Source organism: Callospermophilus lateralis, chromosome 4, assembly GCF_048772815.1.
Source record: "Callospermophilus lateralis isolate mCalLat2 chromosome 4, mCalLat2.hap1, whole genome shotgun sequence".
In the NCBI taxonomy this organism is placed as follows: domain Eukaryota; kingdom Metazoa; phylum Chordata; class Mammalia; order Rodentia; family Sciuridae; genus Callospermophilus; species Callospermophilus lateralis.
Window position 1 is genome coordinate 11,236,744 of NC_135308.1, and position 26,461 is coordinate 11,263,204.

General features: G+C 44.7%; 2 protein-coding genes across 2 annotated transcripts in view; one reads left to right on the top strand and one right to left on the bottom strand.

Annotated features, from left to right (window-relative positions):
- Positions 1-8,140: 8,140 nt before the first annotated feature.
- Positions 8,141-10,782, top strand: Gnrh1 (gonadotropin releasing hormone 1). Its single transcript, XM_076852283.1, has 3 exons — positions 8,141-8,281; positions 9,470-9,565; positions 10,688-10,782. Exons 1-3 carry the CDS (start codon positions 8,141-8,143, stop codon positions 10,727-10,729), a joined length of 279 nt encoding a protein of 92 aa, XP_076708398.1. The 3' UTR covers positions 10,730-10,782.
- A 1,729-nt stretch (positions 10,783-12,511) lies between these two features.
- Positions 12,512-26,461, bottom strand: part of Dock5 (dedicator of cytokinesis 5) — a 187,188-nt gene continuing 173,238 nt past the window's right edge. The window contains exons 49-52 of the mRNA XM_076853574.1: positions 21,222-21,390; positions 20,416-20,554; positions 19,840-19,940; positions 12,512-18,767 (exon numbers count right to left, since the gene is read on the bottom strand). Of these exons, the coding sequence (XP_076709689.1) occupies positions 18,663-18,767; positions 19,840-19,940; positions 20,416-20,554; positions 21,222-21,390 (514 nt within the window). The 3' untranslated portion in view covers positions 12,512-18,662. The remainder of the gene's footprint in view (positions 18,768-19,839; positions 19,941-20,415; positions 20,555-21,221; positions 21,391-26,461) is intronic.

The window sequence follows — 26,461 nt, forward strand, 5'->3', positions numbered from 1 at the left end:
GATTAGTTCTCTGCCAGCCTTTCACAAGTGGATTAGACGTGTCAGCCAGGGTTACCCTTGAGTTCTCCCTGCTGAGATTTTACATTAGGGCAGAAGAGGTTTTTTTCCCATCTGTCATTCAGCAAGATTATGAAATTATAATAGTTTTGAGGTGTTTTCATGTTGAAAATGAAGCAGTTTTCCCTCTAAAGCCATTCTTTCAAATTTAGGACAGAACTATGACAACTATAAATTCCATATTTAATATTTAACCTAATTTATTAAACTCCACTCCTTGATCAGCTGACCTAATCATGGAATCGTGAAAAGATTCAAACTAAAACATTTATCACTAAAACATTAGAAACTCATTGATTCCATAGTGGTTTGATAGACTGCTTGGTGCTGCAGAAAGTAAGACAAGACAAATTTGGCTTTTGCCCTCGAGATCTGTTGGATCTAAGACAAGACTGATGAACACTTAAAAGACATGCAGCACTGAATAGCTTCATAGATCATATTGCTGTGCTCATCTTAAACATCGCAAAGCATATTTCCAAAAATTTCATACCAACTGGTAGAAATAACCCACGAGAAACCCAGTGATGCTCAAAGGTGAGTGCTTCACCTGACAACAGGGCTCAGAAGTCTTTACTTCCATCCCCTTAGTCCTAACCAAAGGCCATGCTTTTTGCTTCAGTGACACAGAAGCATGTCTCAGCAAATAGGAAATCAGCTGCACAATTTAAACCGGCATTGTTCAAACATAACCGTTCTCATTGAAATATTGCATCTCCTTATCTTTAATATAGTGGGTCAAAATTCCACTCTTCCTATTAGAATGGTGTGTTAGGATATCTAAATGAAATTATGAAGATAAGAATCAAGTCCTGATGTTTTGTTTTAAAATTTCTGTTTGCAGTTATACTTCAAAGTTGATCCCCTTCTCCACCCTTGGGTCTACAGAGGTAACTGGGCAAGCCAAGCAGTATACTGGGCAAAACACTATTTCTCTTCACTTGAAATCCTTACTAGTGAAATTATTCGATAGGACCCTGGGCATGGTTTTAGCATCCTACCCAAAGAACTGCCAATCCCAGTTCTAAAATCACAAATAACTATTTGTCATCGTTTTTTTAACTCTCTCATAATAATTTAACAAGCTTTACAGCCTATTGTACCTTAAGTTTAATTCTATATCAGATAAAACATCTTTGAAGTAAAAATAGAGAAAGCATTAGGCCTAATCTGGTTAAAAGGTTCTGGCTTTCATTGATTGATTGATTGATTCCATTCATTCAAACCTATACTTAGTGCTGCCTAGAAGCCAAGGGGTCATTCATTAAAGAGATGATTAAATGAGAGAATTCTTGACTATCATGAGTTGTAGACCAGAGGTAAAATTAGGGGAAGGCAATCATGTATTTAAACGAATGTAATAAAGAATAATAGTTCTATTTCTTTTTTAAGTGCTTATCTGAATAACATACCCAAGGTCAAACTTGCCACTTGGGTGAAAATTTGTATGATGTAGCCCCACAGTGGCACGTGTCTGTAATCCTAGCACTCAGGAGGCTGAGGAGGAAGGATTATTTGAGCTCAGGAGTTTGAGACCAGCCTAAACTGAAAGACCTAAGTAATCTCAGCTCTCAGTACCACCACCCTGTTACCCAACCCTGACTTGCAGGCTCCCTTGCATGACTGTGCAGATCCTAGTGCAGGTCCACGGCATCAGAGAAGACCTCAAGGACCAGCCATTGCCAGCTTATCTGGTTTACAGATGGGAGCAGCTTCATTCAACAAGGTCAGAGGCAGGTCAGAGGGAGGCAGTGGTAACAGAGACTGAAGTGGTATGGGCTCAGCCCCTCCCAACGGGAACATCAGCCCAGAGAGGTGAACTGATAGCCTTGACTCAAGCACTAATGCTGGGAAAAGACAAAAAGTTGACTGTTTACACTGACAGTCGGTATGCTTTTGCCACGGCCCACATACATGGCACCATCTATAAGGAAAGAGGGCTACTGACAGCCCAGGGAAAGACTATAAAAAATAAAGAAGAGATATTGGCCCTCATTACCCCCCTATGGTTGCCTAAGAAATTGGCCATGGTCCACTGTCCAGGACATCAGAAACCAAGGGACATGGTGTCTAGAGGGAACAATCTGGCTGATAGAACTGCTCAGGGAATAGCCATGCAAAGAGAGACTGTGATGATAGCCAACCTGCCTGACCCGGGGCCCCGGAGCCTACCAGAAATGCCACAATATTCCAAGGAGGACTTAGAGTGGATTAAAAAGCTGCCTATGACTCAGTGCCTTAATGGATGGTGGTGAGACTCCCCAAGTCATGGGATAATACCTGAAAAATTAAGCAGCAGAATTTTACAAAAAATGCATCACTCCACCCACATGGGTGAGAGAAAGATGCAGGACCTACTAAGGCATGCTAAGATAAAGATTAAAAATTCAAATTCCAAGATCCAGCAGATTATTGCTACCTGTAAGGCCTGCCAGCTGACGAATGCGGGCCACAGCACAACCAACCCTGGGAATCGGGTAAGAGGAGACAGACCAGGAGCCTATTGGGAAGTAGATTTCACTGAGGTAAAACCTGGCAAATATGGATGTAAGTACCTTCTAGTTTTTATAGATACCCTTTCAGGATGGGTAGAAGCATTTCCAACCAAGCGTGAGACAGCTCAAGTAGTAGTTAAAAAGTTGCTGGAAGACATCTTACCCAGGTACGGCTTCCCAGTCTTGGTAGGCTTGAATAATGGACCGACCTTTGTGTCTAAGGTAAGTCAGGGACTCATGTCTATTCTTGGGGCAGATTGGAAATTGCATTGTGCTTACAGACTCCAAAGTTCAGGACAAATAGAGAGAATGAATAGAACTCTTTTAAAAGAGACCCTAATCAAATAGACCATGGAGACTGGTAGAGACTGGGTAGCCCTCTTTCCCTATGCCCTATATAGGGCACGAAATTCCCCTTATAAATTAGGAGCCACTTCCTTTGAAATTATGTTTGGCATACCCCCCCCCATAATCCCCTGCTTGTCTGAACACCTGCTTATAGAATTTGATGACTCTGACCTCTTACGTTCCCTAAAAGCCCTGCAACAAGCCCAGCAGGACGTGTGGCCCCACCTCAAAGCTCTGTAGGAGACAGGACCCCCTCCTCAGCCACACAGCTTCCATCCAGGAGACTGGGTCTACCCAAAGAGACATCGACAGGACTGACTGCAACCTTGCTGGAAAGGACCATACGCCGTGGTCCTCACGACACCCACCACTCTCAAGGTTGACGGAATCTCCACCTGGATCCACTACTCTCATGCAAAGCCAGCGGACCCATCCTCTGTGAGGAGCGACTTCATTCCGGATTCGAACTCCAAGTGGCAAGTCACTTGCCATAAGAACAATTTTCTTAAACTTAAGATAAGGCGTTTAAACCCTAGTTAGGATGCTATTATTAGGCTGGCTGCTTATTCTTGCTTACATTAGTACTGTTCACTGTAATAACCCCCATTTTCCACATAAGCGGACCTGGGTAATCCAGAATCCAGCAACTGGACATAACATAGTCTTGGCAACTCAGGAAGGACCCCAGATATGGTTTCCGGACTTAGAGTTCGATCTTTGCCAGTTGGCTGAGGGGTCATGGAAACAAACAAAACAAAAAGACTGTGACACACCCATCCATTATATGAGAAAGAGATACCTGAGCTCTGATGGCTCAAATGGTCCTCCCTGTAAAATGGACACCTGGTACATATGCCCCGGAGAGTCCCGCCCCCCAGAATGTGGGAGTTCTACAGAATATTATTGCAAGCAATGGGGATGTGCGACCAGTGTGGGAGGCTCTGGAGCCTGGGAGGTCGCCAAAAGTGACTTAGTAAAATATTCCAGACCACATAATCAGAACTCCTGGATACAAGTCAGATTCACCCCAAAGGGAAAAGCGGCACAAGGATGGGAACAAGAAAAATCTTGGGGAATCAGACTTTACCGGATAGGAAGCAGTGGTGGAGGACTTATTTTTACTCTCAAGGTTTTAAAGACCCAAATTGTACCCACTGTGGTGGGACCTAAAAAAGCCCTGGCCCCACCACCACCAGCTAACACCCCCATTAAGCCTGAAAATACCCAAATACTTAAGACTACCCAGCGGATTCCGGAGGAAAGGGACCTAAACTCTCCACCTGAACTGCCCCACCTAGCTGTGCCCGGCATTTCAGAGGAGAACACCTTGGGAGCTCCCTTGTGGAAACTACTGCTAAAAACTTATGATGTTAAACAAAACCCAACCCCAGGTGACAGAGTCCTGTTGGATGTGTTATGATATGCAACTCCCCTTTTATGAGGGGATAGCTCTCCCAGGAAGTTATACACTGACTAGCAAAGTACAGGACTGCCTTTGGGAACCAGTGGAATCTGGACTTAGCTTAGAGAAGGTTATTGGAAAAGGCAGCTGTGTGGGAAACCCACCACCCTCTCTGCAGCACTTATGCAGTCAGACTTCCCCTATACCCATCCAAATGACTTTTCTATTATCATCAGAAAACAGTTGGTGGGCACGTGACACAGGTCTTACCCCTGTGCTCACACAGCTGTGCTCAACCGTACCCACGGATTTTGTGTTATGGTTCAACTTGTACCCAGATTAATTTACCACTCTGAAGAAGAAGTGATACTCAGATTAGAAAGTAAGGAATTACAAAGGAAGGTAAAGAGAGAAGTAGCTGTAGCCATATTAACCGTAGGAACCCTGTTAGGCGCAGTAGGAGTGGAAACTGGAACAACAGCCCTGATTGAACAGCGCTCCTATTTTTCCAGTCTGAGGGAAGCCATAGATGAGGACATCCAAGAGCTACAGAGACAGGTGAAACATTTGGAGGAATCACATGCATCCCTTGCAGAAGTTGTGCTTCAAAATCGAAGGGGCTTAGATTTAGTCTTTTTACAACAAGGAGGACTTTGTGCAGCGCTAGGGGAAGAATGTTATTTTTACGTAAACCATTCCGGGGGTAATCAGACAATCAATAGCCAGAGTACAGGAAGGATTGGAGAAGCAGACTATTCCCCTGGCTCACAACTTTAATTTCAGCTTTGGTTGGACCCTTACTTGTAATTATGCTTGCCCTAATAGTAGGACCCTGTATTATAAATAAGTTTGCAGCCTTTATAAAGGAAAGGATCAATACAGTTCAGTTAATGGTGTTGAGGGCCCAATATCAGTCCCTAGACAGAAATAATAGAACTGAATCCTATAAGCTCACTCATAGGAACCCATGATTGGCTTCCAAGGTACCCAAAAAAAAAAAAAAAAAGAAAGAAAGAAAGAAATGGGGGAATGAAAGACCTAAGTAATCTCATTCTGCTTGGGGCCTTATTTTGCTCTGAATCTTAACCTCTGACCTACTGTAGTCCTAAAGTCAGGAAAATACTACAGAAAAGCTCTGTGGAAACAGTTCTTGGAAAAGCCCAGATGGTGATCACCTAAGATAGGCCAAGATATCTACATATCTGAAATTCCAGATGGCCCCCACCTAGGTGTGGTGACCAGTATCTAAACTAGAAGCCCTGCAGATTGGCACCTACCCGCCTTGCGACACCCTCAGGATTTAAACCAATCAATTTTAAGTGCATCAACCCCTTGAACTAACCAATAATTCTTTCCAGATTCTTTCCCGCCACTTGATACACTAATCATGTTTTAGAGTTGTTATTTGATTTTCCCGCAGTGTGTGATGATTTGCTAAGAGATGCTATGATGTATGTGCGGGGTCCCTGTCTTCTCCAAAGAATGTATAAAACTGCTGCAGGCCCTGAGCTCGGGGCCTGTTAGCGTCACCTGTTGCTGTATGTGCAAGCGGAGGACCGCTCGCAATAAACACCTCTTTGCTGCTTATGTTGATCTTGGTCTCTGGTGGTCTTTAGGGTGTCCCGAATTCGAGCAAAACAAAGCAACATAATAAAACACTGTTAAAAAAATAAAGTGGATGATGTTCTTCACTTTGCAACAATGCTAGGTGAGTGACCTTGGTCTTTGTTATTCACATGCCAGGCAACCATTATTTCTCATCTTTGTGCTCACTGCTCAGCACAGTGATTTGCACATTTTGACTCCATCAACTTCTAAAATGAGTTGATTGTCCACCTAAGTCTGCCCAATATGGACTTGCTCTTAATGTAGTCTAACTATTAGAGTTTTTCTTACCTTTTTGATGTTTTGAAAGGCTTTCAAGAATAGTCAAGGAGGGTTGGACATGGTAGTGTACACCTGTAATACCAGTGAGTGGCTTGGGGGGCTGAGACAGGAGGATCGCAAGCTTGAGACCAGTCTCAGCAACTTAGCAAGGTCCTAAGCAACTTAGTGACACCCTGTCTCAAAATAAAAAAAATAAAAAGAGCTAGGGATGTGGCTCAGTGGTTAAGACCCCCTGAGTTGAATCCTTGGTACCAAAACAATAAAAATAAAATAATAATAGTCAAGGAGGGGCTCTGGTGGGTAGAAGGCTGGGGAATTTCCCATTTACAGAATCCTAAATAGACTTGGCATAGTGCCAATAATGACTTTTTTTTTTTTTTTTAGTTGTAGTTGGACACAATATCTTTATTTTATTTATTTATTTTTATGTGCTGCTGAGGATCAAACCCAAGGCTTTGCGTGTGCTAGGCGACTACTCTACCACTGAGCCACAATCCCAGCCCCAATAACCACTTATTAATAAATCAGATTTTTAAAAATGAAAGTAATTCTAGGATTATGTGGTTTAAATCCTTCCTTTTACAAGTAGGCCATCTAAAAGCTGAGACTAGCCCCTATGACCTGATTCAACTATCTATATTTACTGCGTAGCCTCCTTGGTGGAAGTTTCTGTATGTGCATTTGGTTTAGCTTACTCTAAGACATCTCTTTTCCTTGAACCCTTGATAGGTCTGTCAGTTTCCTCAAGGGACTCCAGCCTAGCTGGATTTTAATCTCTGTGGATGGTGACCTCAGCTATAAAAATTTTAGCTGAGGTTTTAATGGCCAAACTTAAGTGAATTTAACGGCTACGCCAGCGGGTGTTCCAATTACATACACCATTAAAGGGCTTTATGTGAGGATTAAAAAAAATTACTATTAAAAAACACTAAACTCCATGGGCAGCACAATTTACCAGCGGGAACAGTTTCAATGTCCTGGAAAAGTTTCATATAAAAAGGAAGCGAGGTGAGTAGAAAAGTCACAGAACTCAACACACCTCAAAGGCAGCTTTGGGATTCTTTTGACACTTTGCCTCCAAACAGGTAAAATGCTTTGTACTTGTAACAGCTGTCATCTGTTGTGTTAGTCTGAGCTTGCATGCTATCATGTGTCCTTGGGGCACTTTACACCCCAAAGGTTTAATCCAGGCCAGACGGTGTGTAAAGCAGGCTTGTCCTTCACTGACCTTATCAGGGCCAGCTGCGGAGATGGGGCCTTTAGGACACCCAAGACCCAATGAACTGTGCCACTTGGACTTTAGCCTCTTCCCCATCAAGTGAAAGTTAGTCTGGAGACACATTTCATCAGCTAAATACAGGCTTCCTTGGAAAGGAAAGCATTGGCTCTGCGACTCACCACTTCCAAGTGGGCTGAGTACTTTCTTGCTCTCACAGCTGGTCTCTCACAGCAGTAATGCTTAAAAGACTAGAGAGAAGAGTCAGAAAAATGCATCAATCCCATAGTGTAATGTAGCCATTTGCAGTCCAGCACCTTCAGCCAGAGACACCTAGCAGGGGCTGTGCAGCAGAGTGGAGCAGGTGGCGCAATTCTTTTAAATGGAAGAGTTGAAACCAACTGGACAATGGGGAAATGGGAAGGTGAAAAGACACATTTGATCAGGGAGAGGTCTTGGGTTTTAGATATCCAAACAAGCAATCAAAATAATCATGACTCCTTTGGCACAAAAAAATACTGAATATGTGAGCTTAACATTCTGATTTTGGTCCCCAGTGGCTAGGAAACTCAAAACAGTCAAACAGAGGTCTGTGTGTAAAATTAGGAGTGTAACTTACACTTTCTACAGGTTCATGATATAGATGTGGGTCTTGTCATCCAGAGTTCTTTGTGGTCTGTTTTCACTGAGAGTTCAGTCTGGGTCTGTTTTGATTGTGCTTTGAAGTTCCTCAGAATGGAGCCCACTCCCAAACTCCTGGCTGGACTCCTCCTGCTGACCCTGTGTGTGCAGGGCTGTTCCAGCCAGCATTGGTCCTATGGATTGCGCCCTGGAGGAAAGAGAAATGCAGAAAGTTTGTTTGATTCTTTTCAAGAGGTGAGTTTCCTCTCTCTCGGCTTCAAAATAAGACTTATTTTGATAAGACTTAGCTTATTTGGTTCAACTTAACCAAATAAAAGATCCAGTGTGGCACTAGGTTATACTCCACCCTGGCTAGGTCAGGAGGAAAGGACTCTTACAAAGGTCAAGTCCAATTTCTACTTTCAGTTCAGTCAGGTGCTGATGAAACAGAGCACAACAAACACCAGGGGAATACAACCATGCAGTACCGTCAATCATGCTCTCCGTGGGTGCAGTTCCACGGGAATTAGAAATAACTGGGGGAAATCCAGGGTCTCTAACAGGTGGTTCTTTGCATTTGGGAAAGATAATCTTAAAATTTCTGCTTATTTTTTTTCCTGTTTCATCTAAATCTACAATATTAGTTCAGTAGTATATTTCAAAATGTGTAAATAGGTGTCTTATGGAGGAGGTGTGCTCTAGATTTCTTTTCGCCCATAGAAGCATTTAAGCAAGGAAGTGGGAGTCAGCAAATTTAAGACAAGGCAATGGGGTAGAGAATGGATTTAATTTCATACCGAGGAGATTACACACTAGCACCAGCATTGCCTTGGGGTCTTTTTTTCTTCTTTCTTTTTGTTTATAAAATGTGACTTCTCAGGGATGGGTGAGGATTATAGTTCATTGATCCAAAAAATATCATAGGGCTGTGAATGGGAAATGTAACTGGAAAAACTCAGAACCATTCAGTTTTCATTGAAAAGAAATACCATTTTTGTTTTTGTTTTGGGTTTTTTGTTGTTGTTGTTGTTGTTTTTGAGAAATAACAAAGATAAAGAGACCCCAGGCTCTGAAGTCTCTTCTCCATATATTATATGTGAGGCAAATCTCATTAAACTATGACACATTAAAAACTAGAAAATAAGAAACATTCCTGTTCACAACTATAAATACTTGGGCTGTCTCTTCATGAGATGCACAGTTCTTCAGTCTCATCATCTCTAAGGAGAGAACACGGTCTCACCTCATCTGCACTGTCTCCAGACCTCCACTCCAGCTACAAAAATGCCTCACGCCCTTCAAGTCCCCTTCCTAATCCTGAAGTTATTCCAGCCTCCCACTGAGCCCCACAGCCACTAGACTTCACTCACAATTTCTGGTGGCAATGGAGAATGCCATTTTGTTTTCTCATCTCCATCTCCATGGATCTTATTTTTTCTTCAGATAGCCAAAGAAGTTGATCAGCTGGCGGAACCCCAAACCTTGGAATGCACCATCCACCAGCCACGGTCCCCCATCAGGGACCTGAGAGGAATTCTGGTGAGTTACAGTGATCCTAACATGGAGCTTCTCGGATGGACTGGCCCTTGGGTACCACTTATGACCACACTTGCCGGCTGTGGGACTTACCTCCTGCCAGGACCCCACTGTGCCTTGGACCTCACTATTTCATGACAATCCCACTCAGTGATTAGACTCATGGCTGGACCTTTGTCGCCCCTTTAGTTGAGTTGAAATCCTTCTATGAGCTTTATCTGCTAATCCTGGCTCCAGCCTTTGGGAGGATCCATAAGAATGTCTTCCCATTGCCATACTTTAATTCTCCAAGTACATTCATCAACCCCCTCAAACATTCTTCTCTGTGCTGATCTCTACACACCATTTGATTCAGCAATTGTTCTGGGATGGTTTTCCAGGGCCCTACAAAATGTGGGCACTAAAAATGGTGTTCTAAATTTAATTCCCCCTTTGGATTAAAATAATTCAAACTCAAAAACTTACTGCTCAGAGCCACAGATTTTATTTCCAGTTCTCTATGAAGACTAAATTCCCCCCGACCATGGCAGTCTACTAATGTAACATGGTTTGAAAAAAAAAGTATAAAACAAATTAAATGCAGAAATCAAAACTTTAATTCAATGTGAGCATTCTCTGAGCTCCATGGACCGCTTACTTGCACAGTCAGAAAACATGGTTCATTTTCAATTATAGCCTGGGAAAGTCCAAAAAATCATAAATGAAAATAAGCTATATTTTCAATTTTCTCCAGTGACTGCAACTTCCATACCCACAGGACAGAGAAAAAAGTGGGTACTCATTTTTATTTCCTTTCTTTCTTTAAAGAAATCATGCATATGCTAAAAAAAAAAAAAAAATAGCAAGCTGTTAAATTTCCCAAATATGACATTATGAAGGAATTGAAGCAAAGGCTGGTTTAATAGACAACTGAATGATGAGACCTTTCTTTCATCTTCTTCCATATATCTAATCCTTAACCTATTATTAGATTGTTTACCAAGCGGCTTAAAAAAGATACAATCTACCCTTCCTACCTAGCACTTTCTAGTACCTGATGATGAATGGGACTTTCCTCCTTTTTTAATGTAATGAAGTTAAGTGACTCAGGATGACCTTGATCGATCTATTTGTTACATTTTCCAGGAAGGTCTGATGGAAGAGGAAACTGGACGGAAGAAGATTTAAATCTACTAGGCCAGAAGGATGGACAAACCTTGACATTGAAATCTGTGACCCATTCCCTATCTGTAAATCGTGTGAATTTCAGAAATTCTTACACCAAGCTGCACATATTTCACAATAAAGTGTTGTGTTGGGAATAAAATGGTATAAGTGCAAAGTCTTTCCCTCACTCTGAGCTCAGGTGGGGAGGGACTGCACCTTCTGAAGGATCCCTCCATGTGTGTACTGGTGGCAGATGGGAAAGGAGAGGACATAATGTCTATTGTGGACTAAAGGGATCCTTCTGATGGTTCTCATTTGTCTCCTCTGCATGCACGAGGAGAATGGCTGCACATTGGCCCAGGCCAGAAAAAGCTGATTCACATTCTATAGGATTGCAATTCCATCTTGACCATTCTCTGCAGAAGTTAAGGTAGAGCCATGGCTAAGGCTTCCTGCCACTTGGAAAGAAGTTCCCTTTCTGTACTGTACCTACCTCCTCTGAGGGCCAGCTGGAGCTCCAGTGAGGCCCGAGGGAAGAGGGGGCCTCACAGGACTCTTGGTCCAGTGTTCCTTTTTGCTCCATATGATCTGTCCAAGCAGTGCACAATTGAAGGTTGGGACTGTCTTAATTTGTCTTCTGTTGCTATAACAAAATAACAGAGACTGGTACATGTTAGGGAAGAGAGGCTTATTTGGGCTCAGTGTTGAAGGCCGATTAGTCCAAGCTCTGGAGGCCTCCTCTGGAGAGGGCTTCATGCTGTCTTCACATGGTGGATGGAATCACATGGAAGGAACAGGTGCGAAAGTGGACCGGTGTGTGGAAGAGGCCAAATGTGGGCTGACCTCACCTGACTCCAATCCACTCTCCTGGCAATTACTTCAGCCCCACAAGATTGAATGCTTGTGAGGCAGGCGTTAGTGCCTTCTGGGGGTGGGGCTACCTCGACCTTGACCTTGGGGACCAAGCTTCCAGCACACAAATCTTTGGGGACAAACCACGTTCCAACTACACAAGGGACCAATGCCTAAAAATAAATGTTTATCTGCTTGATTCTTTTTGGTATTTTGCTCAAGAAGGCATCCTGGTGTTTCCTGGCCCTGGCCACACAACTTCACCACTACTCACACCACACAAAGACCAAAGGTGGGCTCTGTGCTAGGTCGGTGCACTGATATTTTCACTAAACAATCAATGGTAAATAGATGCTACTGTCTTCACTTAAAAAACGAGGAACCCTAGGTTCAGAGGGCTAAGGTGAACCACTCGGTTCTGCCTGGTTCCACATCCACTGCTCCTGTACTGGATGGGGCTGAGCAGCCAGTGAAGCTCAGTCCTTGGATGCTGGTTATTTTGCTGAAACAGGTCACTGGAGCTCAGGTGTCAGCTTACTTCTACTGGTGGCCAGTTCTCCCTGAGACACTGTGACCCCAATATGTTCATTTATTGTCCTAACTTCCAGATGGCTACGAGACCATCTGAAAAACTCAATTTTCAGATCAAGTCTAAACAACAAATTTACATGGGAAAGTTCTCGGCCCTTTTACCTCTTTTAATCAGACAAATGAAGCCTGTTTCTAACTCCCTGTCCCTCCACCTTCAAAAAAGAGGGACACCTGTGCTAAGAAATTCAACAAAGGTCAGAAGCATCCCACTGGGGAGCAGACCCTCCCTTTTTAATAAAATATTTGTGAGGACACAAAGCTGGACTTCCCAAGTGTCTCCATTTGAAGAATCTCTAAAACTTAAAGAACTTCTTCACTCCCACTTCAGTAAAATTCGGTAATGACGTGTCCACAATCTGCTTTATGGAACAAAAGCATAACTGCATTATTTTATTAATCAATAGATACAGTCAGGATGACAGGCTTCCATCTGCCAATCACTCAGTAACTGCTTTGACAAAAACACTATAATTTACAATCTTTACATTAATGAACACATTTTCCAAAAATCCCACTCCCACTTCATGCACGTGTCCTGCTTGAAGCATCAGGTGTCCTCTGTCACTCTTCTTCTCTGGGGCAATCTCTTTGGAGCCAGCTGCAGGCCTCCCTGAGGGGGAGAGATGCTCATCCGACTGCCTGGCGCTGGTGTTATTGGCTCCTGGTGGCACTGGTGGTTTGCAGTTTACGTGAGCCTCTTGGGTCCACTTGATTCCCAAATGACCAAGGGGAAGGAGGAGAGTGAAAATAGCCCCTTTGTGCCGTCATGTGGCACACACCTGTAATCCCAGTGGCTCAGGAGGCTGAGGCAGAGGGATCACAAGTTCAAGGCCAGCCTCAGCAATATAGCAAGGCCCTAAGCAATTCAGAAAGACCTGTGCCTAAATAAAATATAAAAAAGGGCTGGGGATGTGGCTCAGTGGTTAAGAATCCTTAGGTTCAATCCCCAGTTAACAAACAAACAAACAAACAAACCAAAAAACAAACAAACACAACCTTTTACTCATATGTCAAACATGTTCCTGAATCTGAAGAACCGGATCATCAATATATCAAAATAAGCCTCTTAAAATAAAGGGTGGGGAAACATCAAAGCACACATTTAATGTGATGAGTTATCCAATGTATGTGACTTTAAATGATCAAGTAGCAAAAGGATTGGCTTGAAAATAGATAGGTCATTTCCAAAATTTTAAAAGCTTTAACACCCGCTAGAGATAATTGGAGAAAAAAAAAACCAGAATCCCTGTGTGAGCTGACAACACTTAGTGATTCTGATAGTGGAAGATACTTTAAAGTAGAATTTCTTAAGGGGATGGGGGTGAGCTGGGGATGTAGTTCAGTGGGTACAGTGCTTGCCTTGCATGCATAAGGCCCTGGGTTCAATCCCCAGCACCACCAAAAAAAAAAAAATGTGCATTTTTAATCAGCAAATGGGTGATTGGCCTGTGCACAGACAGTGGAGAATTACTGCTTTGCTTTTACAAAGTAATAGACTGCAAATGTTTGAAAGCATTGGGGAACTTTCTTCAAACACACACAAGTCCCTCCAGCTGCAATGGGACCTCCCTCCCTCCAACCTGATCTGCCACCTGCATGGATTTTACAAAACACGCCCAACTACTAATTTCTCAACCTTGGCCTAGTGTTGGAACAAGTGGGAAGCTCTGAATGAAATATGAGCTTGGGTTCCACTCCCCGCCCCCAAAAATGCTGATGGGACCGGGCTGGGCTGGGGCCTCTTCCCAGGTAATAAAGAACCTCCCCCCTGGGCTGAGAACCAGTTCCTAACCTCCCCCTGTGAGCATGTGAAGTCTTTCTGAACTTCTCCATTTCTCTCTACCTCTGCCAAATGACCCATGATGAATGAGGAAGGAAATCAAACCTACGTACACCAAATAAACTGCCATCAGAAAACCGTCAGGTCAGGTGCCAAAGGCGTGAACAGGAGGCGTGAGGATAACCAAATGGTCTGAAGTTTTTATTACTTCTGGGCACAGATGATTCCAGGACCCCAAGATACATGTTTCAACCAAGAGGACCCATCATACAGCAGCCAGAGGGAGCCTGGGCGTGATGTGTCTTCAAAGAGGTGTCAGGAAGGAAAAATTCCAAGTTCATGATTTCATTTCATTAATAAAATAACAAACTAAACATATAAGGAACATTAAAATACATCTCCATGTTTAATTTAAAAAATAAATAACAGCAAATCTGAACAAAATTCTTCTACCAATGCACATCTTCCTAACTGTCCATGTTCAAAACCTAACTAGGTACAAAGTCATGTCAAAGGAGTAGCTGTACTGGTTTGGATGAATGACTCACAAAAAAATGATTCATAGATAACTTTGGCAGCATGCACACAAAACCAGCTTTGGCTGGATCAGAAGAATCCACCTGCAATCATGAACATGAAAGGAAAACTCTCCTTCCTCTTGTGGATTAAAAGGGAGGGCTCTGAACCCACCCAAGGAGAAACTTGACTTTTTCTAATTTTAATAACTGACTGACAGGAGAGTGAAAGCCTCTAAGGAACCGATTTTTACCAAAGGACACAGAGAAGCATGATTCTTCAAATGAACTGGAAGTCTAGACATGGTGGGTCAGGTTGGCAGAGTCTTAAGAACAGTGTGGAAATGACATCATTTACAGGCTATTGAAAAGAATTACAGTGACTTAGGTCAATATTTCAAAAATATGTGCAAGAGTCGTTATTTCAATATCTGCCAATATTTTGATCTTAATAGCTAAGGTATAGGGGGGTCAAAGCACAATGTGGGATAAAAATTGGGGATTCCAGTGCATGGACCTAAAAGCCCTAGTAAGAATGTTTCCTTTTTTTTTTTTTGGTGGTGCTGGGGATTGAACCCAGGGCCTTGTGCATGTGAGTTGGTGAGGAAGTTTCCTTCTGATACACTTAAAATAAAAGAAGCTAGGCTGGAAGGGATTTGAAAAAAATCATGCCAACTCTACTATGTAAATATCAGTTTATTTTACAGACAAGGAAACTGAGGCTTAGGAAGTGCCTACAAATTGACTTGTTAAAATGGATCTCATCTCTATAGTCTTAACTCTATGTTGATGGTGGGGTTTTCTCCCCTTTTCATTACACCTGAGAAGGGTGAGGAAGGAAGGCACGAGCTTAGAGGATCTTCTAAATGCCATTCACAAAATGGTGCTACGGGTACCTTCTGGAAGTGGGTAAGTCACGTGTGAATCTAGAGGTGTTGACACAGGGGGCAGCTATCTCAAAATCCATCCATCCACGCTCCCAGGATTTGTGCCCTGAACTGTATGTCATTTTCAATTGAATTGTCCCACAATCTGGAGGCCAACTAGAGGGGAGAGACTCTTCCAGGTTGGAGAGTTGACCAAAGTGAGTCACCTCCTATCCTGCTTGGCACCTTGCTTCATCTTGGGACTTGCACTGTGGCTGTGGTTTATAGGGGGTTTCCCTGGCAGGAGGAGATGACTGTCATCACGGGGCCACGGGTGGAGGTGGAGGAGGTGAGCAACCCATGCCCAGCAGCTCTATTTAGGGTTTCAATTTCACCCTGGCTTTGCAATCCTGCAGCACCCAGAGGGAACTGCTTTTGTATTCTGGGCTGTTTCCACTAAATACATTCCAATGCTAAATCCTGAGGAGCTAACAGTGGGTCTGGCCTTCGAGAGCAACTTCGTAGGTGCTGAATGCAACACTGCTTTGAAGAAAGCATCTCCAAGCAAGACAAGACACCAGCATAGACAGGGAGGGAGAGATAAATAAAAGATAACAACACAAACCGTAAACCAGTATTCACAAAGGCGGTGGCAATCTGGGGGCTAATTTCTATGTCTTGCTAAGGTCTCTGGGAAAACAAAGACCAGTCTCTTCCCTCTTCCCCTGCTGCTCAGCTCTTCTACATTTAACATAGCCATCAGGTGCTCCTCGGCCTGCTTCCTCTGTGACCTCAGGACAGACATTATTTATGACTTCCTGTCATGTGACATTGGCCTATCCCATGGCTTCCCAAGGAAACAACCCTTCCAATGTCTCTGCCACACCACCTGGGATCCTCTGTGTTTGAAGAATCGAGAACTCTTATTCTCATCAACACGGAAAAGGAGTCACATGGAAAATATATGTTCTATACAAAAGAGAGACACCACCTGGACTCCGGTGGGTCACATCTCCCTCACCCTGCCCAGAGACCAGACTGGACATTCACTGCTTCTGCTGGAGGGACAGGCTGGAGGCTTGTGGGTTTTTTTTTTTTTTTTTTTTTGGGGGGGGGGGGTGGGACAGGTACTGGGGATTGAACTCAGGGGTACTGGACTCCTGAGCCACATCCCCAGCCCTTTTTTATATTTTATTTAGAGACAGGGTCTCACTGAGTTACTTAGCACCTCACTTTTGCTGAGGCTGGCTTTGAACATGTGATCCTCCTGCCTCAGCCTCCCAAGTCTTGTGTTTGCATGTTTGTACTTCAATGGCAGACCGAAAGATAGGGTGAGGCCTACAGTTCCTTCTAGGAAGTCGGCTAGGTGCCTTCCTGCTGCCTCCTTCCTTCTCTGCACAGCTGATTCTTTCCTCTTAACCCCTCTTCCACTCTGACTCACATCTTCTCTGGTCATAACTGACTCTGGAAGAGAAGGCAGCTTTTGGAGGAGGGCTGGGTGTACAGAACTAACACGCACGCACTCACAACCCGAATTACCTTCAGAAAACTGAGTATCAGTAATGCCCTGGGAGAGTTCCAGATCTCACTCAGGCTTGACAGAAGAAGAAAGCGCCATCACACAAGTACCTCCTCCTTCACATGTCCCCTCGCACCCGAGCCCCCGAATAACCTGTGTGCGAGGCACTGTCCCCATTTTTAAAAGCAAGAAAAGAAAGCTCAGAAAATCAAACACCTTTTGGAGCTTGCAAAGTGAACAGGTGATGTGGCTGGGAACCGTGACCAAATGGGTTTGATTCCCAAGTCCACGTTGTTTCCACGATCCCACTTAGGAGCTGGGGGGGGGGGTGAAGAACTCCGATTACCACGCACTCCTGGAAGAGGCACACTCCTTCTGGGGTCACTGCTGTCAAGGTCACGGAGGCTTTTGCTTCCTTGGCTGTGAGGGGAGCCAGCACGTCTCTCCTAACAAGGCGGTGGGGAGAGCAGCACCCGTCAGAGACAGACGGAGTCTCCCGCTGCAGGCTCCTTCTCTCTCTTGGCCTTGGAGAACGGGACTCTGGGCCTGGTCATGGAAGAGACCCTTGGAGTCTCCCTGCCACGTTGACCTTCAGAGTCACAATCAAGAAGTTCTCTGCATTGCTTTCAACACCCAAATAGTGTGAAATATCTGGGACACTTCAAATACCATTCCAGGGGAGGCGAGGTGCTGAGGACTTGGGTGGGGGTGCACTCCAGCTCTGAGAGGTCTCCGGGCCCAGCCCATGTTAGCAAGCTGGGTCATTGGTAGAAATCTGTAGTACCACTCTCTGGGTGTAGCCTCAGTTTCCTTATCTACAAAGCGAGAGTCTCCTTGTATGACTTTTAAAACCCTTCCAGCTCAAAACGTCTGTAACTTATGTGATATTTGGTTATCCAAGTCACCCCATTTTTTTTTGTTCTGAAAAGAAGTACTGACATTAGTACCATTAGCAAGTAATCAAATTAATCCCATGATCAAAAGGAATAAATAATCAAAGGGAAATATTGCACTGTACTCTCCAGGCTAAAATCAGGAAGTGGACAGGGGACGTGGGGCATCCGAATGGGAGCTGGCAAAGAAGCTGTCGAACCTAGGCTCCCAGGTCCCTCACAGCCAGGGAACTGAGCTCCGAGGAAGGACAAGAAACTGTGCAAAAGAGCTTCAGAGGGATCCGTAGTCAGGCGGAGCGGCTGCTGTGCAGAGGGCCATCGGCCAGTGAACCCATCCAGTGAAGCCAAAGGCGAGTTCATGGTTTTTCAGCGATAACAGCCCATTCACACCTGAAAGCAGCCAATCTCCATTAAAAATGCGTGTTCTCTCCTCAAAGGAAACACAGTAGACATTAGAAAGACAGGGTTATGCTGGCTGCTACAGTGTATTGACATCTGTCTCTTCCCAGACGCTGGATGGGATAGGTGTGCAAGGGTGAGAGAAACAACCAAGTCTCAAATGCAGCTTTTCAGAAGCAAAGCAAGAAGCCCATCTGTCCAGAGCACAGGTGCTGAGGCTGTGGGACTGGCCCAGCTTCTGCAGACCCCAGGGTCTCCACAATCACGGTGGAGGAGCACTCTCCTTGAAAAATGCATGGGGCATGGCCAGTCCTTGGAATTCCCTGTGGGCTGGAGGGGGCGTTGCACAGCTCCAAACAGCTATCAAAGAGAAGCTTGGAGAGAACAAACCGGATTGGGGCTGGTGAGCATCATCTCTGATCAGAAAATGCAACCAACCGGCAGGGAGCCCCTGGTAATGAGGACACCCACTCCCAAAGGCCAGTTCTCAGGCAGCCGCTGTCCAAGGCACTCAGAGATGCAAGGAGGGGGTGAGGTCCTCACTGGGATCCAGGCTCAGAAGAAAGGATGCCAGATTTCCGAGCTTTTGGAGGCGGTGGGGGTGGGGCTTTGGCTTCTCTTCGGATAGGCAGTGGGGGTGCAACCTGCGGGCAGACACGCGAAAAACAGGAATGAGTCTTCTGGTTCTCCTCAGTCCTCCCTGCTCCACGTCCCCCACCTTCTGCTTTAGTTTTGAACTGTTGTGTGTTTATCTGCACAGCCTCCACAAGGTGACAAGGGAACTGAGCCCATTTGTCCTCCTGGTTCCCCTTGAGCTAATCTCCCCCTCCACATACACACTTCCCAGCACTTGGGTGCCTGGCATCCACCCACAAAGCCCTCCAGCAAACCTGAAAGAAGGAAGTTCATCAGGCCACTCCACAAGGGCTGTCACTCAGAAGTGAACGAGAGCTCACTGATCTCGTCCCCTGGCCCCAGTGTGGGGGGCAGGGATCTGTTCCGCCTCAGTTTTATGAAAAGGTCCACTGGTATTGAAAGACCCCAGCCCAGAAACCCCAGGCCCCATTGTGAAACCATCAGGCCATGTTGCTAACCCACGTAAACACCGGAGAGGTCTATCTGTTAATCAGTTAAGGGTAGTCTATTGTGGAAGGACAGGATGGTTGAGAAAGAACAGAAAAACAGATCCCAAGGCATGCCTGAACAAACAGGAACTGATAATGATAAGCAGGAACAGAAAAACCAGAGTGTTAATATGTAACTGTCATGAGGTTTATCCAGGAACATAAAGTGAAAAACAACTTTGTCCTTTAGGTAATCTATATGTTGGGTTCAAAATAACCAATAAGAAACCTGTTACTTCCCGTGCGCGCGAAACCTGCCCCTTTATCCTATGAAAGACCTGTACCCCAAAGCCCGGTGTGCCAGTTCACCAAAGCTCCGGCTGAGGTTTTGCTGAGCACCCGCAGGCGCCTGTGTATCAATAAATTGCCTCATGTTTTTTGCAGCCAGTGTCTCGTGCGTTCTTCCTTGGACAGGGAGTCGGAGGGTCTTTCAGTATGTCTTTCCTTCCCATCTCTGTGGTCTCAGGAAGGAACCCAGATGGCCACAGGGACACACAGATGGGAAACCTAACTGGACCGCTTGGAGAATCAACCCCCTGCTGTCTTCCCGCGAGTGGTGCTGTGACCCCGTGGTCAGGCGCGGGCTCCCTACCTCGGCGGAGGTCCTCGGGCTGCTTTCGTAGGGCTTGCTTTTGGGGGGAGGGGGAGGGGGAACAGCAGTCACCAGCCCATCTGTCTGCAAAGACGGGGAGCCTGGAAACCAAGAGAGGAGACAGAGGTTGAGAGAAGGATCCACGGAGGCATCTCAGAGAAATAATGCCCACCACGGACTCCCGGACCAGCCTGGCCCATCAGATTTGCTGCCGCCATGTTCTGTGGTTTCTGTGGACAGAATGAAGACAGCCTCTTGTTGTAGAGTTTGTGGAATGGGTCCCCTTCTTTCCCTGAACAGGTCTAACCATGCAGTGGTCGGTTCCTAAGTTACTTGCTTCCTGTTTGGTCCTAGTCTGAATTTACCTTACTTAAAACTTTGCAATAGGAAAAGGGATTTTGGATTTTCAGTGGTTGTGTTATCCCCCCCCCAGTGGTTGTACCCACAACCACTGAATTGCATCAGTTTTACAGTAATCCCACAGACTTTGTAGCTGGTTTGAGTAAAAATGATCCAGATTCATAAATATACCCCATTTCCCACCTAAAAGGATTCTTGAGACCCAGGAAAACTTACTTAGGGTCCTGGTGGCCTTAGGAGTGAGAGGAGGTGGGCTCAGAGGCGTCGACTGAGGGGGCGAGGAACCATGGAATGGCGTTAAGCGACTGTCCACCAGTTGGAGACTCTTTGGCCTCTGCACTTTTCTGGATGGACTCTAAGAATCATGGAGGAAAACACAGAAAAACATTGTCCCAGTGAGGAATGCTGAGCTTAGAGGGGCTCTCAACAGCCTTCTCTGCTGAGCAAAACTTTGCAAAGGGCTTGATTCCAGGACCCGCTGTCACATGGCAGGCACCACGGCACGGATCCTCACGGGGAGTCACCGCACCACAGATCACCTCCTGGCTGGCCACTGGCTTGATCCTGACCACAGTCGAACTGTGTCATCTAAGTTGGAAATAAGCCACGCTGATTCTCAGGGAAAGTTGGTCTTGCCACACAACAACTTGATGTGGCTCATGGAAGAAAAATGATTTTTTTTTTTTTTTTTTTTTTAAGAAACGACCATGTTTGGACTGACTCATGGAACACAGTGGTGAGAACCACAACTCCGAGCAGCAACCCACATGTTTACGTCGCGGGTACAAGATCTTGCGCCAGCGTTGACTTAGAGACTGAAATTCTCTGCACATGCTTTTCTTGCCACCATCTGTGATCTGCACAGCCACAGGCTGTTGGAGAGACAAGCTGCAGCCAGGCTTCTAGCTGGTGACTCACTGCTCTGGAGCCAACGGGATGTGCCTGGCTGCAGGACAGGCAGTGACACACCTCCTTGTGCTTCAAAATATACATAAACATCTATAGATGCAATTTTTTTTTACCATTAGATCAGGTTCTGGATGTTTCTCTGCAATGACTTGGGACTTGCTCAGATTCCAGTCTTTTCTCTTAAACTTGCCGATTCGGTTCTCGCTGTCTTCTTTGAGGGGCAGATCTTCCACTCTGGCACCTGATGAGGCTCTGCGCTCAAAAAGCGGCTCCAGGATTGACCTATCAGCCAGGAACAAGGACAAATAGGGCAGAAGGCTAATTATTGAAATTCACTCCAAAAAGGACCAAGGGTTACCAGCTCCTCAGCCTAATCTTCACCCAGACTTTCATGTGCAGGTTCTGGATCTGAAATTTCAACTGCCAACTGAACAAACATCTCATCATAAAAGGTACAGGAAAGAGACTGGGCACAGTGGCTCACGCCTGTCATCCCAGCAGCTCGGGAGGCTGAGGCAGGAGGATTATGAGTTCAAAGCCAGCCTTAGCAATTGAGTGAGGCCCTGAGTAACTCAGCAAGACCCTGTCTCTGAATAAAATACAAAAAAGGGCTGGGGCTGCGGGTTCAGTGGTTAAGAGTTCCCGAGTTCAATTCCTGGTACAAAAAAGAAAAAAAAAAAATAGGTATAGGAATGAGACCATCAAATAAATGGACAAAGTACTAGTGAATACTTATCCCAGGAAGAGAAGGCCTTATTAAATGTATAGGCAAAGAAAGGATCTATGAAGTAGAAGGTAAGTGGCCAACTCCATGTAGTGGTAAGAGCACCCACTCCAGAGCCAGAGAGCCTGTGTTCAAATCCTACCTACAATGAACTGAGTGACCTTGGACACACGACCTCCCACACCTCCGTTTCTTATCTGTAAAATGGAGATAAAAATAGTACCTACTCCACTGAGTGTTACAAAAGCTTGGAACAGGGGTTGGCACCTATGAATACCTTTTGAAAGTCTGTTAATATAATGACAGATGTTCAAGTACCATAATAAAAATCGATTCATTCAAGATTCATACTTGGATGTTGTACAGTGGGGAGAGAGTGATGGGAGGCAGGGAAGTCTCAAAGCATCTCTCCATTTGTTACTTATTAATTACAAAATGAAAAATGGGAACACGCCGAGAGGAAAATGAACAAAACCTTACCCAAGTGATCAGTTCACATCCCCCAGAAAGGAGCAGGTGGACCTGAGGGGTCCTGAGGAGGACACACCACCACACAGAATGGTGACCTGAGCACTGAGCACAAGGAGACATCCGACAGAGCCAACTTAAGGGAAATCCTAAAACACAATTGGCCCATAACCCCAGATACTGTCGACACTGTGAAAGACAAAGTAAGCAACTTTTCCAGATCAGAGGAGAGCAAAGAGCCATGGCTACAGAGAGACTGGGATCTCAGTCGGATCCTGCACCAGATACTGCTATGGAAGACGCCTGGGCACAGCTGACAAAACTAGAGTACGGGTTGGAGCTGACGCAGTGCGACGTCCTGGTTCCTGACCCTGGAACTACTCCAGCGCGAGACCGCCTGGTTCTCACAGCAGATGGGTGCAGAGTGGGGTGGAGGGGGACGTGGGGGCATGGAGACCGAGACACGGGGCAAAATACCTCAAAAAAAGGGTATTACGTCTTTATGACAGTATCGCTCACAGCTGCCAATAAGTCCTGGTTTGCTGAAAATTCAGTAGATTTTGCCCCATAAAAAAATTGAAAGTGGGGCTGGGGATGTGGCTCAAGTGGTAGCGCGCTCGCCTGGCATGCGTGCGGCCCGGGTTCAATCCTCAGCACCACATACAAAGATGTTGTGTCTGCCGATAACTAAAAAATAAATATTAAAAAAAATTTTCTCTCTCTCTCTGTCTCTCTCTCTCTTAAAAAAAAAAATTGAAAGTGGGGAGGGATAAAAAGGAAAAGCACCAAGGATTCTTAGGGCAGTGAAGAGTCACACTCTCTATGTGACACAGCAATGACGGATGTGTCATTAATACATACTAAGATTCATGGAATGTACCGCTCCAAAAGTGACTTCTAAAATAAACTATGCCATGTCAATATAGGTTCAGCCTCATATCCTCAGTACCAGAAAGAGCTATTTTTTTTTGTCGCAGTAACAGGGATTGAACCCAGGGGTGCTATACCACTGAGCTACATCCCCACCCCCTTTTTATTTTTTATTTTGAGATAAGGTCTCACAGAGTTGCTGAGGCTGGCCTTGAACTTGTGATCCTCCTAACTCAGCCTCCCAAGTCACTAGGATTCCAGGAGCATGCCAATGCACACCTGGCAACCATTAGCATATTTAATGGGATGCCACTCATTTATCTCCAATCTTTGAATTTAAAAAGGATTGTAGAATCAAATTCCAAAAAAGATCCAAAGGAAAGCAAGCAAACCAAACCAAACAGAAAGAATCACCTCAAACAGCAATGTGTGAGGGGGACAGAAACCCCCAGCCCCAGTGTCCACTCCGTGAGTGAGTCCTACTTCACTGAGGGAGAATGAAGGTAATGACTGGGGACTGTAGGTGCACATTTTCTCCAAAGCCTAATTGTAAAAAAGACGCAGCCATAAAATCAGTAAAGCAAAGGCTCAAGGAGTGGTGTGCCAATTTTTTTCTTCTTATAATGCATACTTGGCTACTTTTCCTAATAAATCCAAAAAAGTTTAAAAATAACTTTTTTTTTCAATTTTCCCTGACTCTATTCTGCTATGACTGACAAAAATGGCAATGTGTTTAAGAGATATAAACGGGATGGTCTGATGCCGTGTGCTGGCCACCAGGACGGTGGTCACTTGAAAAACCAGCCTCTACCTCAGAGCAAAGTCTGTCCAAGGAAAGGACATCACCTTTGTCCTTGGAAAAACCCACAGAGCACTCCTAGGCACATTCCCACCCTGCTAAGTTGTTTATCTACAAATAACAGGAGAGGTCTGTGGCACCAGATGTCCTTGACTCATTCAGGCTAGGTGGGGACCCATAGCAACCCCCTAGCAGCCACCAATCAGCATGAGACAGGGAAATACCTGGGATGCCAGATGACCCTCCCAGTAGTTTAAGGTGTTGAGAAACCATGGAGTTCAGCACTACACCCCTTTGGCTTAAACCAATCAGTTCAAATGAATGCCCCTTTTGTACTGACCAATCACCCTACCCCAACTTGTTCCCGCCAGTGAATGTGCTAATCATGTTTTAGAGTTGTTATTTGATTTTCCCGCGGTGTGTGATGATTTGCTAAGAGATGCTATGATGAATGTGGGGGTCCCTGCCTTCTCCAAAGAATGTATAAAACTGCTGCAAACCCTGGGCTTGGGGCCTCTCAGGGTCACCAGTTGCTGTGTGTGCGGGCGGAGGACAGAGCTAGCTCGCAATAAATGCCTCTTTGCTGCTTACATCCATCTTGGGTCTCTGGTGGTCCCGAATTCGAGCATAACACACTGACATTCCCACCTCTGTGGGTGCGCGCACTGACCTCCTCCCTTGGGGAATTTCAACATGCACTAGAGCTCTGTTAGCTACGGCCATCAGGCTGCCCTTCAGACCCGCAGGCCTGCTTGCTGCAGTCTGGCTAGGCACCAAATAACCAAGCCGCCACGAGGCACTTGTAGGTTCAAACAGGAACTCCAGCGAACACCATCCATGTGGCCCTTCCAGGCACACCACCAACCTGAAATCCCTCCTCCGGAACTTCCCCAACCAACACAAACTCCCCAGGAATCCCCAGGAGAATTCCAAAGTAGCGGGTGCCCAAGGCGGACAGCAGGGGTCTAATATACAATTGAATACACAGCTTAACATAACCATCATCATCTCAATGGCTCCCTGGCTTCACCTCTCAACCACTCCCTTCTGGCAAAAATGCCATGCCTCATTCCGACTAGGCTGTGGCTCTCAGCACCTGCTTGGCACTGGGGCCTGGCCCCTCACCAACACTGAGTGCTCATTTCGGGCATTTCTTTCCAGTCTCTTGGTTTCCTTGTGCCCTGAGCAGGTACCCCCTGTGCCTGCAGCGTGGCCCACTGGCATCCCCCCCCCCCCCGCCCAACAAAACAGCGTCACCTTCACAGAAGGCAAAATCACCATCAAGGTTAATACTGCAACATGTCATGGGTATTAGGAAAAGTGGGGTCACTAGTGGTGACCTTACTGGTGGGAGCTGCCTGTAAAGAACATTCTGGATAAATGTTAGGAAGTATTATTGCTACTTCTAACCCAGGGAGGAATGTGGGCAGAGGAATAACCCACCTCACCCGGGGCGGCACATGGAGGACCTGGGGAACCACGGCACACATTGTACCTCTGATTCTAAAGTTCTCTTTTTTAAAATGAGACACAGTTTAAGACAAGAGTCTTCCTGAACAGAACAGAACGTCCCTGCTTTTCAGATAGTGTGCAGTGTCTCTTTAAGGCATGAAAAAAATTGTGAGAAACAAACACATGAATCAGGTATTGTTTAATATCTATCAATTCTAGGGATTAAAAATAATGTAATCATTCACAGATGGCATATGGCATTAAATACTGGCATCTGATACCAAGGACCATCAAGAAGATGTTCATCCCCTGACAAAGTTATGTATGACTTCTAAAAATGGATTCTAAATAAACAACTGCAAAGCTACATAAAAGGACATGCTTGCTATAAATTCTTAAAAATGTTTTATACTGATACAAGGTAAATATTTTCCATTCAAATTTATAATGATATATATGAGTTAACATTTACAAACAATGTTATAGCTTAAATATTTAATAGTAGGAGAAGGATCAACTATGACACATTCATATGATGTGATGGCATATCACCATAAAAAAATAATAAAAGGATTTAAAGATGACACATCAGCATGGAAAATAAAAAGGAAGAAAAGTGAAGTACCAAACTCTGTCTGCGCTATAATTGGGGACATGTGAAGATATCTATGTCAATGAAAAAGAATGCATAAATAATTTAGGAAATACTAAATATTTGACTTACAGGTAGGGTGCTATTCAGGCAGGTTACTTTTAGGATGTAATTATCATAATGCAGAATTAATAATTTATGAGGGGTAAGTTAACACTATCTTGAATAATTAATGATGTGTAAATACTCACTATTTATATTAAATTAAGCACTAGGCCACTAAACAGTTTTTCATTGGTATAAAATATGTATATTCATTTTCAAATAACTAAACTTTTAATAGTAGTTATTGCTGAGTAATGAAGATGTAAAGCATTTTTAAAAGTTTCTAGTATTTTAAATAATTTATACTTGTACACATATTAATTTTTTAATTAGACAAATATTG